A 16,723-nucleotide genomic window follows, 5' to 3' on the forward strand; every position below is an offset into this window, starting at 1 on the left:
TTTTATTATTTTTCTCACATTTTCTATCATGAGCATTTTAAATCAAACCAGACTCAACCCTTACCTTGACCTTTTGCTAAATTCATCCTTTATGCTTTAGGAATTTGATGCCTTGGAATACAGCAACTCCTCCTTCTGATACTTCTAAACCCATGCTCTGCAGACTTGAATGAATCCAGAGTTCCACAGCCTGGACTGGAAGTTAAATCCTGGACTGCTGATATTGATATTGCATTTCCATCTGTGCCATGTACAGAATAAGTGCAGATGAATGTTAAGATTTATTCTGTTGCATTCAGCCAGACAAGGTCTCTGATGAAGTTTTGCCCAGCATTTAAGAGACTAGAGGAACTGAAATGGGTTGCATAATGCCATGCAGAACCAATTAGGGGCAGTCAGGGGAGAATGTTCCCAGACTGCTAATGCAAGGAATGAGCACAGAAAGTACAAATGCTGGATGCACTCTGGCAGCACTGTGCTGTATCATGGCTACATGGTGTCTGATATACTTGAATAATGTTACTTTGTAACTTTAAAAAGTACAATTCACTTTATACCAGATTTGTTGCAAATTTCTTTTGAAGTTTCTGGTAAACATAAGCCACTCCACATTCCCATTTTTATGAGAAACAGAGACCAAGTGTTACATCTGAAAACACAAAGAGAGTGGCACACTGGTAAAAGAATACATTAACCCATATTGCCTACCTCCATTTCAAACTCTTGGATTGTACCAATCAGAGCCCCCAAATCATTCCTCTGATTCTGCACCAGCTTGGGGCTGAGTCTTCAAGCAGAAAGCTCACAGACCCATCAGGTTCCTTCTTCTTCTTTAAGATCCTTCCTCTTACACAAGGGAGCCCCAGCAAGCACTTGCTCTGCAGGATGCTCATTGCAACATTGACATTTGGCAGTGAGTCATGCACAGAGCCACTTTCTCAGCTTCCTCAGTGAGAAGGTGAAGGCTGTGTCCTCCCTGGAGGCAAACAGAGCCCTGCTGCAGTCACTAATGGTGACATGAGATCCTGACACAGAGGAGGAAAGGTGATGCTCCACACCAGCCCCAACTGCAGGTGCTCCCAGGGAAGCTGCACCAGAAGAAAAGCATGGCAAGCACAAAAGATCATTCCCCTCTCCTGCACTTTCAGCTTCATTGACCATGTAAGGAGCCAACAGCTGCATTTTGGCATCTAGGAACAATGTATGTGTAGAGAATTCACCTGGTTTTGCAGACCAAAGAGGAATTCTAGGAGAAAGTCAATTCTCCTGGATGTCATGAGTGACCTGTGTGCCTTTAACCCAGGTTTCCATACTCCCTCTACTGACTAAAGCTGTAACCACGCAGCTGGACTTGGGCTGTCCAGTTTAAGATTGCTCTCTGTTATGTGCTTAAAGGAGAAAAAGAAAGGAACTCTCAGTCCCATTTTCAGTCTTAAGCACCCAAAAGGGCAGGAGAGTAGGACTGGCTGGTCACTGCTGCTGCATCCTTTTCTTGTAACCTAGTGTAAAGCTCTGGCAAATGCCTCAACACATGCAGAAAAATCATAATAAAGCTTCTCTGGCTTAAAACAGAGAAATATTTTCAGATATTATAGAAAAGAATTGTAAATATGTGCAACTTTAGAGTCTCCCAGTAGCAATAAGCTGAACTTGATCTTCCAGCTGCTCTGTCACCATGACCTGTGCCCTGCCTCACTTCCAGCACTATGAATTTCCTAACTGCAGATGTTGGTGACACGCTGCTTAAAATTTTGTGTGGCAGCATTAAAAAAAGATTTAAAGTAATTAATGAAAATGTAAAAACCAATGAGATGCTGCAAATAAAAGTGCTCAGGTGTCACTTTGTATTTACCCAGTGTGTGCTGGTGAGCTGCTGTTGCTCTGCTGCTCTTGGAGATGCACAAGAGGAAGGATGAGGCAGTGGATGGGGAAATAAAAAGGGAAATAAATGTGGGACCTCAGGCATTACACTTAGCAAGAGATTTTAAAGGGTACCCATAAAATTAGCTCAGCACAGCTGTACCCCAGGGCCACTGTATGGATAAACACATGAAGAATGGACAGGGCTCATGATGCCACAAGAACAAGTTTAATACCTGTATATGCTGACAGCATTGTCCCAGTTTGCTCTAGAGCTCAAGCACAGGAATCAGGGCCCCTGTCAGTCTTGGGTGCAGACACGTCAGGCCCAGCAAAGCTCCTAATGTGGTGATGCCCCAGTTCATGAAGCACCAGCTCAGTCTCCCTTCTAACAGCCCCACCATTACTTCCACTACTTGTTCTAGCTCTGCTCTCTGCTTTCAGCCTCAGTGAGCACAAGATGAAAAGGTTGGTAGCATGAGAATTCATTCCCCTGTCTCCAGCCTAGCTGTGTGAGAGAGGGCAGAGAGGGAACAGCCTGCAAGGGGACTGCAGAGTGCACAGGCCCTGGCAGTGAGGTGATCTGAGCTCTGTCACCCACCTGTGGCTGTCAAACTGCAGCAGCAGCAGCTGGAACTGCAGCAGTGGGGCCAGCAATGCACAGCCCAAGGAACTCTGCACTTCTCTCAGTACTGCAGCTTAAGGTCTGAGCCTTGTACACCTGCAGGAAAACATGCATGAGTGTTAGCCCTAACAGTAACAGTCAGCTGAACTCACAGATTTAACCCAAAAGCAAAACAACCTTGAATGGTAAATGGTTCTCCCCTCCCTCCCCAAACCACTGCACATAAGAAATTTGTATTACTGAATTTACAGATCCATACTTTTTGTTAACAATTGCCTGAAGTTAGTTTCCTCTCATGCTTTATTTCTATGGCTTTCTGGGTTTTACACCTCACATCACCCTTGCTCTTGCTTTTCACTGTCTTTAGCTACTGCCTCACTTTTAGTGTGTTCTAATTTCAATTTGTTGTTCAAACTCCAAACAAGCCACCCTCACTTTCACCAACCATAGCATGCAAAGCAGCAATTCTTTTGCCACAACTTCTGCATTTACTCAACTCTCTGACAAAACATGTTGTGCTGGGCTTCAGTTTCCCCATGGGGACTAGAGCTGGTCTGAGAGGAGCTTCCATATGATCTGTAGAAGTCCTATTCCAAACACCTCAAGAATCTGCAGCTGGGACTTCCTTGATGTTGAGCCAAGATCATAATTTATTTCTCTGATGGGGATCTCCACTGCTAGTAGTAGATGCTGTTTGAATAGACTGAAGAGGATCACTCCCACTGATGAATAAACCATCAGCAGAAAGCCTTTCTCTGTACTCTGTGCTGATTATGAGTACTTAGTAAGCTGTTCTGTACATCTTTTGGGGTGTGAGGGAGAAAGCTCTGAAAGGATCATTTTAAATTCAGGAGTATTCTCCTTTCAGGATAACACAGTACATCTGGCATGCACATGTATTTAGGCATTGCTGATGACACATCAAAAGTTCTGCTATTTCAGCACTGAATTTGGAATTCATTTCACTCTGGATGTATCCTGTGAACTCAGATTACAACAAGAAGTGTTTGGATTTTGGGATATGATGGGTTTTAAAGCTTTCAGCTCACATGTGCCTGTCCACATATCCCTAGCAATATTGTGTCTTCAATAAATACTTGTTCTGTGTTTGATAAACCACTGTGAGAGCTCCTGCCCATGCCAGGGCTGCAGCTCTTTAGGAGTCCATGCTCAAAACCACATTTCAACTGTTAGCAGGAACATATCACACAATCTGTCATCAGGCTCTCTGCAACAATTCTTATCATTTGCCTTGCTTATTGTCCTGTGAGTGCTTATCAGCAGCAATTCCACACACAGAGTGGTAGAATTAATGCTGGCCAGGAAAGTGATAGCTTATCTAGAAGCTGGAACTTCCTAAGAGCAGAACTCCTGTTTAATTTGGCAAGAAATCAAAGCATACCCAGGGTGCTGCACTCACAGGCTGTTATGACCAGCAGTGTTTCACTGCTTTGTGTTGGGTTCTGATGAGCACTGCAGAAAATGAAGTCTAAAGACAGGAGTAACAGAGTGAGATTGAGAATTACATGAATGATCAGTCCAAATACCAAAAAAAAAAAAAAAAAAAGCCACCAAAAAAACCCAATTCTCCCCCTCTAATACCATATAATTGTGGTATAAACATATTTAATTATCTTTACCTCCAGTCAAGGTGGTTAATCCACTGGTGATGTTAACCCAGCCAGGCACATGAAGGGTGCAGAATAATTCCAATTTTACCCTTAGATAACAGTTATCTCACAACCACTAGGAACTACTACAGCTATTAATAAAAACAATGTGCAAAACAAGATTAAAGCACTTACTCAGATATGAGACTGCACTTTGCAAAACAGAAACTTCACCCTCCAGAGTTTTAGAGTCTCAGGAGAAATTCATTAAACTCCATCACTGTCAGGCCATGGGCAGAACCAGTTTTACAGGCTGAAGGCAAATGCTCATATGTCAGCCTCAAAATACCAATAACAGGCACTGACAGAAACACAGGAATACAAATGTTGTGATGAGTAAGAGGAAGTTACTCCCTCAGAGGAGCATCACTGCTCACACTGAGCTGCAAATATGGTCAGGTCTGAGTTCCTGCCTCACACCAATCTTAAATTAGAAACACTTCCCAAGGAATCAGGGCCCAGACTGAAGGACAGATGCTCTGTGCACTGAGCTAACACAAATGTCATTAATTATGTGGAGCATAAACAGAGCTGAAAGATGTACCAAGGCCCCAGTAACTACTGAGGTTGAAAATCTGTACTGATTTCCAAATTTTAATGCTATGGAAACAACAACCCAGTTCTGTCAGGGGCTGGTAGCGTGTAGGGGCACTAATGAGCTTGGTACCCTAACACCTTATTCAAATTATAAATTAAGAAAAAAAAAAGTCTTGACTTAGCTGGATGAGCCACCCTGAGTTAACCTGGAAAAGAACATTTAGAATTACAGAATCTCAGAATGGTTTGGGTTGGAAAGGATCTTAAAGCTCATTTCATTCCACCCCCTGCCATGGGGACACTTTCCAGTAGACAGGATTGCTCCAAGCCCATCCAGCCTGCCCTTGAACACTTCCAGGAACAGGGCAGCCACAGCTTCCCTAGGCAACCTGTATACATTATAAGTGTTCAACAAATAGAGCCAGAATCATCTCCCAACTATAACATAACTGCTTACAGTATTTTGCAATGTATCTTCATTTGGAGAAAGGGGGGCGTAAATAGACGTAGATAGAAAAAGCAAAGTTTTAGACCCCTGAAAAAATACAAACATGTTATTGATTAATTGTTGTTGTTATTATCTTAACACTCAGTAGGGCAGGAAGCCCAGCGAATCCAAACGGACGAGTACAAGAACACCCAGCCGTGCTGCGAGCGGCCTCCCCTCACCAACAGGCCGGCACTATGGCACGGCACGGCCCGGCACGGCCGTCACGGGCTTGGGCTGCCGCCTCCCCGCCTCACTGGGCAGCCACAGAAGCGGGACACCGGCTGGGGAGCGCAGATCCCGGCTGCAGAGCGCAAAACCCGGAGCCACATCCCGGCTGCCTCCCCCAGCCCGCCCTGGAGGCGGGCCCGCCCGCGGCCCTCCCTCCCCTCACGGCGGCGGCAACAACAGGGAGACAGGCCGGGAGCACCAGCTGCGCCACCATGGAGGTGGATATGGCGGAGGAGGAGAAGGCCGGGCCGTCGGCAGGAGAGAAGCGGGGACCGACTGACCCCGCGGGAGCCGCGCCCGGCGGCGGCAGCGGCCACTACGAGCTGCCCTGGTGAGCGGGGTCAGCGGGTGAGGGAGCGCGGCCGCCCTGAGCCGCCATGATGGGGCAGCGGGCGGGGCGAAGGGTGGGCGCGGCGCGCGGTGATTGGTCCAGAGCGGGGAGGGGGCGGGATTGTGCGCGGCAGAGCCAATGGGGTGAGGGCGGGCCCTGATGGCGGGAAGGCGGGGGGGTGTGGCGGCTGAGGGGACCATGGCGGCCGGAGCCGGCCATGGCCACACCCGCGTGTCCAGCGCTGTCCCCCGGTGCCCGCCGGGCTGCAGGAGCTCGGTCTGGCTTGGAACCGGGACTCTGTCTGCGCCCTGTGACTTCCCCGTCTGTTGCCGGGGCTGGGAAGGCAGGAATCACAGAATGGTTTGGGTTGGAAGGGACTTTAGAGGCCATCTCTTTCCAGCCTCCTGTCATGGACAGGGACACCTTTCCACTAAACCAGGCTGCTCCAAGCCATGTCTAACCTGGTCTGGAACAGTTCCAGAAATCAATAGTGAAGAAAATACCATTATTCTCCTTTGGAAACAAATGGGAAGGAAAACAAACAAACAAATGGAAGGAAATCCCATTTCCTTGTAACAAAGTCAGCCCTGCACTGTGCTGACCATGGGACAGCACACAGGGTGGCTTCTCCCCTCAGGCTGAGGCGCCGAATTCCTGTTCGAGTTGAGCATTTTTCCTTCCTTCTCCTTTTTTATACCAATGGAAGTAAAACCTTTGAGGGTGGTGAGGCCCTGGCACAAGCTGCCCAGAGCAGCTGTGGCTGCCCCATCCTTGGAAGTGCCCAAGGCCAGGTTGGACCTGGAGCAGCCTGGCACAGTGGAAGGTGTCCCTGCCCATGGCAGGAGGTGGAACGAGATGGGCTTGTGAAAAACACCAATCACTTGTTTTTAAAAGTTTAATAGTAATAACATGGTTATAAAAATAGTAATATAATTAGAGTAATAAAAATTTGGACAATTAGGATTCAGGACAATATGAGACAATAGAAACAAAGAGTTACGGACGGTCCAGGTACCTCTTTCTGGGCAAAATAAGCCCCTAAAAAGGACCCACGTTAACAGAGGATTAACCCTTCAAATCAATAGCCTGCTGCATATTCATACATCTCATACATGATGCATAAATTCTATTCAAACACAGGATTCTGTCAGGTCAGTGTCAACTTCTTCCTCCTAATCCTGACAGCATCTTCAGGGCTGAGCAAGGTGAGAAGAACTTGATAAGGGAGCAATAAATTCTTTTTCCCTGAAAGATTTAGGTGTGGCTGCTACCTTGGCATCTTGCATAGCATAGTTTCTATTTTAACATTATGTTATAAGCTAAAACTATGTCTAACACACTACTTAAGAAAATTAATGCAGCATAACTTTCTAACATAACACATATAATACTCATTTTATTATTTGCAAAAAGCCAATCATAAAATGCACATTTTTCACACTTGAAGGTCCTTTCCAACCCAAACCATTCTGGGGTTCTCTGAGTCAATGATTAGTGCTGTGCTTAGCAATGACAGACATCCTGCAACACTTGCACTGAACTCATGTCCAGCCATCTTTGTCCTGTGCTCTCTTAGCATAATCCTCTTTGTCCATCACTCTAAAGCTCAATTAAAATGCTACTAGATGTGGTGAAGTGTGTGGAATTTTACAGGGTGGAAAAATACAGACCCATGAAACTGTCCGAAATAGTTGGAAATGAAGATACTGTGAGCAGGTTGGAGGTGTGTAGCTGTCCCTGTATCTTTTTACAAGTTATCTATAAAAACATATTTCTGTGTAGATCCACATTTGTATTGTATTTTTACATCTGTACTTGAGTATGTGGAAGAAACTTTCCTGATTTACTTAAAAATTTACAAATTTTACATTATATTTGAGTGGTGTGTAAGGAAATATGCCTTCTTCAATTGGGACGTTTAAAATAAAGCATTTGATGCAGTTTAGAGAATTTGTAGCTGTTACAATAATACTGTTTCCATTAATAAATATAATTTGTATAACAACAGAAAGAAATAGAATAGGTTTTTTGGAAAAGAAATGTTTGCCATATCAATTCTTCCCTGAATGTCTCCAACATGAAATTCTAACTGTTCTAGGATTCTATAATTCTATGGCAAATAATTCTGTGAACACAGTATTTGTTAACAGAAAGATTATACTATTAAGTATATAATTAAACAAGTGCAAAGGAAAGGCAAGAGTACTAAAGACCTGTGGCATTAAGTGCTTTTAAATACTTCTGTATTATTCTAGAGGCTGATTTCTAACAGTTCAATTAAAAAACCAAAATATGAAAGAGCAAGGTTCAAAAAATTAAAATAGGAAGGGGAAAAGTAATAGAATGGAAACTATTTGTTCATGTCATTTTCTTACATAATTTCTTTTTATCATTCTTTCTTAGGTCTTTGCAAAGGAGGGGAATGTACCAAACATTATAATTGCTGTGAGTATTGCTGTGTTGTGCTGTATTTCAGTGTTGGGCCTGGATTTGAAATCTAGCCAGGGTGGCCTCCCAGTACAGATGGGCTTTGTGCCTGAGTGTACTGGTGAGGGAGATGTTGGTTCTGGGGTTTTGGAGCAATGTTCTTGGCAGAATACAGAGGGAAACAAGTTTAAATCTACCTCAGGTACCTGCTGAAACACATCCTGTGCTTATCTCCTCTGTTAGGGGCAGGATGCTGAGCTCAGGCACTGCTTCCAGACTGATGTTTGCTCTCAGTTCCTCTGCTGTAGCCTTTTTTCATGACTGAGGAGATTTGTAGAGAGCACAAGTTAGGAAATTTCATTAAACTTACCAGCAGTTGTTGCACTGTCACATTTTTAGGGCCCTCCAGGAACAGGTAAAACCACCAGTATCCTGTGTTTGGCTCGTGCTCTGCTTGGTCCTGCATTAAAGGATGCTGTTCTGGAGCTGAATGCCTCAAATGACAGGTGAGAATGGATAAACCTTACCAAGTTTTTAATGAAGAAGCAAATTTCCATTAAATTAAGGCCAGTTTGATGGGCTTAATGCTATAGTAAAGCCTTTAAGATTTATTTTAGTGCATTCTTTCCAACTAAAAGTTAGGCAATCTTTGGTGTTCACCCATCAACACAGATATTATTTCTTGATGTTTTATAAACTTTATAGATACTTTCATATGTGAAAATATAAACAGATGGAGTGCAGAATCCATAATGGTACTTTTGTCTCAAATCTATTTGAAAGAGTTAAGCTTCCCACTGCATTCATGAGGATCATAAGAATGAAAAGTGAACAGGTTGTTTATAGTCAAACTCTTCAGTGCTTAGAGTGAGAGAAATGGGGGTTATAAGGGCAGCTGAGGATTGAAATGTAGGATCAGGGTTTGTAGAGGACACTGACTGTTATCCAGGGATCAGGCACTAAGGGCTGATTTCATTTCCCAAGTTCTGTTCAGACCCATCCTGAAGTATTCTGACATTTCCTGGTGGGTTGTCTGAGCACAATACACTTTACCCACCCTGTTAGCATCACTTATAGAACTACAGCATCACAGCATCACAGCATTCTTTTTGTAAACAGAACAAACAAGGTAAAATCCTTCCTTATGAAAAGTAGGTCTTTGAATGGACTCTTTCTAGGAAAGTGTCTGTGTTGTGTTGATATGATTCAGTGTTGATATAATTCAGTCTATCCAGATGTTTTTCCTAAACTCTTCTGAGCTACAGCTGGGGCTGTGGATGGAGCTGTGGGAAGAACTGGCAAAGCAATCTTAAATGCTTCTGCCTTTGTTTACTTATTACCCTTGTGCCAAACAGAAGTCATTTTGTGGTGGTACTGCAAGTAAGGTTACTGGCTCTGTATATTTATATTGCTACTGTTAAATTATTTTCTTCAAGACCCCCAAACCAAGGATTGTTGGTGTTTGAATCCAGATCAGTGGGACAGTCTGGCTTGAAGCATGGTTCCACAGCAGTTGTGCTGAAACAGCTGAAGGGGCAGGAACAAACTGTGGTAGAACAGGAGCACTTCAGCTGCTGTGGCTGCTGAAAAAAAATCTATTCTGTGTTTTCACCCAACTTATCATGGATCAATTGAATTGTTGTTCCAGAGGCATTGATGTTGTAAGAAACAAAATCAAAATGTTTGCCCAGCAAAAGGTCACACTTCCAAAAGGTCGGCACAAGATAATCATCCTTGATGAAGCAGACAGGTATGTTGGTTTTTCCTGACCTCAGCTCCTGTGTGAAATGTGCTGCATCTCTCCTGTCTGTAGAGCTCCAGCCTTGGACAGTATTGAGTGTTTCTATCAAGCTGTTCAAAATAATTTGGTAGGAAATGAATATGGATTGAACAGGGATCTTATGGGAGCACTCACAGCAAGAAGAGATCATTGCTTGAAAAGAGATGCTGAATATTGACATGGAATGATCTGGGTATGAAACAGAGCAGTTTACTGGAAAGATGCCCCATCCCTGGAACTGTTCAAGGCCAGGTTGGACAGGGCTGGGAGCAACCTGATCTCATGGAAGGTGTCCCTGTCCAGGGCAGGGGGTTGGAACTGGATGAGCTTCAAGGTCCCTTCCAACCCAAACCATTTTGTGATTCTGTGATTCCTCTTTGGAAGGAGTTTGGCTCATGTAGAGAATTTCAATGGATGAAAATGGGATATTCTCCTCCTCCAGGTTCTTAGCAGTGCTCTTCAGAGCATTAATGATTTCATTTTGCATGTTATGGATGGCATTTTGCATGTTGTGGAGGTCTCAGTGACTGCCTGCCTTGCAGGGTGGTTCTTCACATGACTAGAAAAAGCTGCTTAGTTTATCAAAGCACAGCTTAATATCACTAAACTGAAGCTTATGTGAAAATAGTTCTTAGGCTGCACCAATGAGTGAGTGAAGGGCAAAATCTTCCCTAACTCCTTGTCTCCCCTCAGCATGACAGATGGAGCACAGCAAGCGTTGAGAAGAACAATGGAAATTTATTCCAAAACAACACGTTTTGCACTGGCCTGCAATGCCTCTGACAAAATCATAGGTAAGTGCTGCTGCTTCCTGGGTGTTCTTGTCATGTGTTCTCCATACTGCTGGCTAACTGCCAAGGCACCTGCCAGAAATAGCTTGATCCAGATTGTTGCAAGAAAGCATGGTGCTTCTGAAAAGTCAAGCCACCTGTACTTCAGCAGATAAAAGTTTAATTTTGTAGTCAGGAAACCCTCTGAGCAGCCATTTTTGATGGATGGTGCCATATGTGACTGCAGAAGCAGATTTTTCATGCTTTGGGCTCAATCTGCATCCAACTCTGCCACAGTGTAGGATGTTTGATGTATTTTTTACTGGGTATTGAACCCTTTTTGTCATTTCTGAATCACAATCTTAAGTTTGCCTATAGGTGAACACATTGCACCTCAGATTTCACTTGAAAAAAAAAAATGTGATAAACATCTATATTCAGAAATCCAGGAGAACAGAGGAAGCTGAGCTTTGTATATATTTCCACATATCTGGGAAAATTCCATTAGCACATCTGGGCTCAAGGGAAGGACCATAAAAATTGAATGTGCTTAAGGAGAAGCTGTGTTCTGCTTGGAGCTTCCATGTCCTTTTTTCTTTAAAAGAATTGTTGGAAAGTGAAATGAAGACATGTTTGTTTGTGGGTTTTTTTGACAAAAAGAGAGAAGCTAATGCCACATCTCTGTCCTCAGAACCCATTCAGTCTCGGTGTGCAGTGCTGCGTTACACCAAGCTGACAGATGCACAGATACTTGCCAGGCTGCTGAAAATTGTTGAGAAAGAGCATGTAGCATACACAGATGATGGGCTAGAAGCCATAATCTTCACAGCTCAAGGTGATATGAGACAGGTAAAAGGAGAAAGACAATAAAACAAAGGCTTCTGTTTAAACTTTTGAATTGCAGCTCTCAAGGATTTCTCTGGAGAGAATGAGTAAAGGAGGATATGACTTGTGGTCCAAGAGTAACTAAACTGTTTGGTTTTGTGAGGGTTTAAAATGCTCCTTAAAAGTGAGTTGGTGGAAGTGGATACCAAATTTGTGGGAGGAAATAAAATCAGCATAAATCTGTGATTTTTTTTTCTGTTGTTTAATGGAAAACTGCTTATTTGGCATCATTTCCTGAAGTGCATTTCATCCTGAGGAGGGGAGTGAGAAGTAGAGCACTTCAAAAAAATAAATGAAGTATTATTTTTTCTTTCACAGGCATTAAACAACTTACAGTCCACATACTCTGGATTTGGCTTTATAAACAGTGAAAATGTCTTTAAGGTCAGTAATAGCTGAAAACAGTTTTGCCAGAAGTTTATCCCTGTGGCTGTGTGAGATTCCATTGGACACATAAACCTTTTTGCTAGCTTGCAGACAGCTCTGTGTATGTAGCAGTTACAGCATTAGACTTTAACTAGCCCTTGTGCCTTTTGAAAAGCCATCCCTAATGGCACTTCTGAGACCTTTGCAGCTCTCCAAAAGCACACAAATCCAATTACTGCTGAGAAATTTCAGTAAAAACTTGAGAACCTATTACTTGGGTGTTCTCATTTCATGTGAGTCTGCCATTTAGAACTACAGAATCACAATATAGAAGAATCTGAGAAGTCAGATTATTTAAAATTTAGTTTGTGTTATGGAATATCTCTGATTCAGCACTTCAGCTCCATAGAAACTTGGTGAAAATACCAGAAGTTTAATACAAAGTCTTTTGATATTTTAAGTGTACTATTTCTCTTGGATACAGGTATGTGATGAGCCTCATCCTCTGCTGGTGAAGGAAATGATACAACACTGCATAAATGCAAATATTGATGAAGCATACAAGGTTGGTTTTCATGTTTTGCATACAGTATAGCCAGGCATTATTTTGCTACAAATTTTTTTGTTTGCTTTGGGGAATTCACAGTGTGTGTTGTTTTTTGAGATAAGGGCAATACCATGTAGATGAGTTGATAAACTAAATCCCTTTTAGGCAGGAGTTTAATCAGATAAATAAACCAACAAGCAAAAAAGGAAGTTGTAGTGAAATCAATTGCTAGATGCTTGAGGTTAAATCAGCTGATAAACAGTACATGCAATTTCAGGAATGATGTACAGCTGTTCCAAAGTGAATATCCTTGACTCACCTGGCAGATAAATGGGGATTATTTTTGCCTGCACAGATTCTTGCCCACCTGTGGCACCTTGGGTACTCTCCAGAAGATGTCATTGGCAATATCTTCCGTGTCTGTAAGACCTATCAAATGCCAGAATATCTGAAACTGGAATTTATCAAGGTTGGTACTCACTCAGCTCCTGATGGGGCCTTTTTAAGAAGAGGATGTGATCAGGGGCAGCCTCAGGGGTTTCTGTTTAAAATTTGTTGTATATTAGCATAAAGTGCTTCTTGATTCATGCCTGCTTTCTTTCTCACTGCGTCATCAGTTTGTCAGTGAGAAGTCACCTGGAGTTTAGCATCTCAACACCCACAGAAGTGCCAGAAGTCACTTTAGTGATCAGCTAAAATTAATAGCAGATTTAATGCTGAATTTATTAGTTATTTCAAAGCCTTGAAAATGTTTTTCAAGTGCATACTTGATTCTAGTCCAATAGATACTAAAATACTAAATTAACAGAGAGTTGACAGTCAGCTGGTGTTGTGGAATCACTCTTCATGTTTGAAACCTGTCCTCATATGTAGGCACCTTGCTTGTTATAAAGGAGTGGGGAAATACAGGCTTTGATTTTAATAAGAAAAGGCATTTTAGCTGGTTTATAGGAGTGGATGCATTCTCTGAAGTAGAAGTGACTCAAAGCTGGTCTTTCAGCAGAAAGGGCTATGTTCTGTTTAGTCATTAGTAAAATATACACAGACTGGGGGAGTAAACAGCAGGCTTGACAATGTCTCTGTCAGCAGGAAATTGGGTACACCCACATGAAGATAGCAGAAGGTGTGAACTCCCTGTTACAAATGGCTGGGCTGCTGGCACGCCTGTGCCAGAAGACTGCAGCCCCTGCAGCCAGCTAGGGGCTCCTGCAGCAGGATTTGCTGCAAAAATGTTGCATACTTTTTTATTTAGACCAATAAAGATCTAAAATTTACTTTAACCCATAAAATTGTATGTGTTTTATAAGCAGGGTAGAAGAGAGGACTGTGACAGTCCAGAGCAATTGAGGTCTGTCCAGTGCACACATGAAAACTGTTTATGTCCTTGGTGTTGAGAGCTAAGCAGGAGAAACAAAAATGGAATCCTGCTGTTAGGGATTACACTTCAAGCCTGGTCATGAATGATCTTACCAACACCAAGAAGGAAATTTTTTTGCACAAAATTAAAGTTATAATTGAGACACATTGAGCAAGTGCTGCTTTGTCCTGTGGATAGGGAAGGTATTTTCAGCAAATATACAGCGGAAATATTACACATTTCTTAATGGTGCCACTATATTTTGTATATTCCTTTGGTAATCTTTAAAAATCTTTACTAATTTCTGGGGTGCTCTGCATTTGAGTTCCCTTTCCTGTCCCTGCTTGTCCAGGTTAGGTAATGTCATAGTTTCAGGATGGCAGAAAGCTACAGAATCGTGTTTGCCTGTCCGGTTTTGGAGACACCTTGCCAGCATAGATGGACAATTAAGTGTGAAATGCAGAAAGAAAATAAATATAAATCGAATTTGACCACCTAATATGAGATGTGAGACTTGTGTTTCCAAGCAGATACATCCTAATACAATTAACAGAATCACAGAATGACAAGGTTGGAAGAGACCTTTAAGATCATCAAGTCTAACTCATGCCCTAACACCTCAACTAAACCATGGCACCTGGAATAATGGATGTAATGCTCAAAGTACATTCTTTCTTCAATAGAATTGAACTTAGGCTTTGATTCCCACCCAGTGAGTTACTATCAGCACAAACCCTATTAAATACACAACTAATAGTTTAGTACTGGGGCGTGAGCTGTTGGTTCTCTACAGACACAGCATCACAGCTTTTGTCCCCAAAAATTTAAATAAGATTAATTTTCCTTTGACTGCACATCACAGCCAGCCTACTCTGTCTTTGCTGTCTCATTAAATGTGTTCATTGGAATGGGGAAGGAAGAGATGTTCCCATGGATGTCTCATAAGCCAGCAAACACCATATTTTGGGTGACTCAAGGCCAGTCCTTACCCTGTGGGCTGTGCCTGCCCACAGCGGTGGTGCCAGTGGAAGGGTGAGGAGCATGAAGGGTCAGGTTCCTGTTCCTACCTGGTTTCAGAGGGTTTCTTAAGTGTAATCAGTAACTGCACTTCACAGCACCAGTTTGGAGCAGACTCCCCTCTGGGCTAATCCTTTCCAGCTCTGCAGGGACACAATCACACTCACTTTTCCTAAGAGGACTAGTATTGATCCCAGAGGCCACCAACACCTCCTGCTCTCCACAGGTGTTTGTTCCCCTCTGAGTGCAGAGCTGCTGCTTTCCAGCACTCAGCACAGATTCCCCAGCTCCATTTTCAGAACTGCACCAGCCAGAACTGCTTTTCTAAAGCCACTTAAATTGAAAACAGGAAGTGAATTTGTCACTTAACTGCCACCCTAATGTGGAGAGAGGTGGACCCAGGGGATTGAAAGTCTCCTTGCATTAGGTTCAAACAACAGTGTCTGGCAATTCTGGCTGAGCACCAGAAACCCTTGCACACCTAAAGCCAGTCCCAAAAGTCAGTGCACACACACATTCACACTCAGTCATTGCAGAGAAAAACTGAGGTTGTTCAGAGCCAGACTAATAACAAACATTATTGATGAGAGTTCCTGAAACAGTCCCTGGATGCCTTCCAGGGTAATGAGATGATTGCCTGAGAAGTGTTCCAGAAGCTTTACAAAGGATTTACACCTCACTACAGCTGACTGCTCTGGAGAGCTGCAAAGGGGGATTTGCTCAGACCCCAGTGAGTGGAGGGAAGAGTCTCCACATCCAGTTCTGCCCTGCCTGCTTTGGCTCCACAACATTTAAACTCAGGCTTTGGCAACAGAGGATTGGAAAATTGTACATTTTTCTTGTACCAAGAAAATCTAACTGGTGTAATCTGCCTCCCTGCTTAGTGAGGAGAACAATAAATCTTGTATTTTCATGTTCTGACCATGCACTGACCTCATGCCTAGAACTTTCTGGGAGGTCTCCAGCTGGACCTGTTGCTGTGTGCCAAGGATCTGTCAGTGCTGCTAATCTATTCATGAATGGCTCCCTTGGCTGGGAGATGAATCACCAGTGGGTAACAGCACCAGGCATCACTCACAACGAGCTCAGTCACTGTTCCCTTGCAGTGAGCAGCCCACAGTCTGCAGCACTTCATGGAAAGTGGAACTTTCTTCAGGTGCTGAGGGTGAATGCAAAGGCGTCATGGCCCTGTGAGGTCTAGGCACAATTTCAGTGACAAAAGCACCCTTTGCCTGCACTGTCTGTGCTGCTGGCTCAGGGGACCCTGCTGCCATGCAGACTTTTTGCATTTGACCATCAGGAAGCCAAAGGGTGTGAGGAGAAGCTGGGCAGGGGTGAGCAGGAAACCAGGCTGTGCATCCCTGAAGTGCACTGATTTTCTTCTGTTGTAGAAGTCCTGTGGAAACCTGTAGCATTTGTAGGGACCACGAGCAAACCTTCTCCTGAGCCAAGCTCCAGCCCAGCCACTGTTTCAGCCACACCAACGGTGGCACCTGTGCTCTCTCTTGCTTCTGCTAAAATTGGAGCCCAGTCATCCGCAGCAGGAAGCACCTGACATCCCTTCTCCCACAGCACAGCTCTCTAACCCCTAACTCCCCTTCTCTGCTCACTCACCCCGAGTGTGGGCTGTGCTCTTTCCTGAAACACAGTTTTCTGACCTGATTTTGAGGAAGAAGGCTTCTAATGCATTTTCTCCCCATAAGATCCTGCACATCACTCCATGTCACCTGCTGTCCTCCCATTTCCTTGTCATACAAACATCTATCATTGCAAACTATAGCAAAACACATTTTCTTTGGAAGCTTTTCAGTTTTAATAAATAAGTATTCCAGA

General features: G+C 43.4%; 1 protein-coding gene across 2 annotated transcripts; it reads left to right on the forward strand.

Annotated features, from left to right (window-relative positions):
- The first annotated feature begins 5,569 nt into the window (after positions 1–5,569).
- Positions 5,570–14,242, forward strand: RFC2 (replication factor C subunit 2). 2 transcript variants are annotated; one of them, XM_058817868.1, is made up of 11 exons: positions 5,570–5,741; positions 7,395–7,464; positions 8,145–8,186; positions 8,568–8,674; positions 9,817–9,918; positions 10,642–10,742; positions 11,410–11,567; positions 11,922–11,987; positions 12,454–12,534; positions 12,872–12,985; positions 13,606–14,242. In XM_058817868.1, exons 1-11 carry the CDS (start codon positions 5,623–5,625, stop codon positions 13,714–13,716), a joined length of 1,071 nt encoding a protein of 356 aa, XP_058673851.1. In that variant the 5' UTR covers positions 5,570–5,622; the 3' UTR covers positions 13,717–14,242. The 2 variants fall into 2 exon arrangements, with proteins under 2 accessions (XP_058673851.1, XP_058673850.1); XM_058817867.1 differs by having other exon boundaries at positions 13,603–13,770.
- Positions 14,243–16,723: the final 2,481 nt, after the last annotated feature.

The sequence above is a fragment of the Ammospiza caudacuta genome, chromosome 20 (assembly GCF_027887145.1).
Source record: "Ammospiza caudacuta isolate bAmmCau1 chromosome 20, bAmmCau1.pri, whole genome shotgun sequence".
Lineage (NCBI taxonomy): Eukaryota > Metazoa > Chordata > Aves > Passeriformes > Passerellidae > Ammospiza > Ammospiza caudacuta.

Excerpts from the sequence above, each read along its gene's own strand:
- RFC2 (XM_058817867.1), top strand. The coding sequence starts at position 5,623 with ATGGAGGTGGATATGGCGGAGGAGGAGAAGGCCGGGCCGTCGGCAGGA. Across the intron at positions 12,535-12,871 it reads ATATTGATGAAGCATACAAG|ATTCTTGCCCACCTGTGGCA; the intron begins GTTGGTTTTCAT and ends TTGCCTGCACAG. Across the intron at positions 12,986-13,602 it reads TGAAACTGGAATTTATCAAG|CAGGAAATTGGGTACACCCA; the intron begins GTTGGTACTCAC and ends TGTCTCTGTCAG.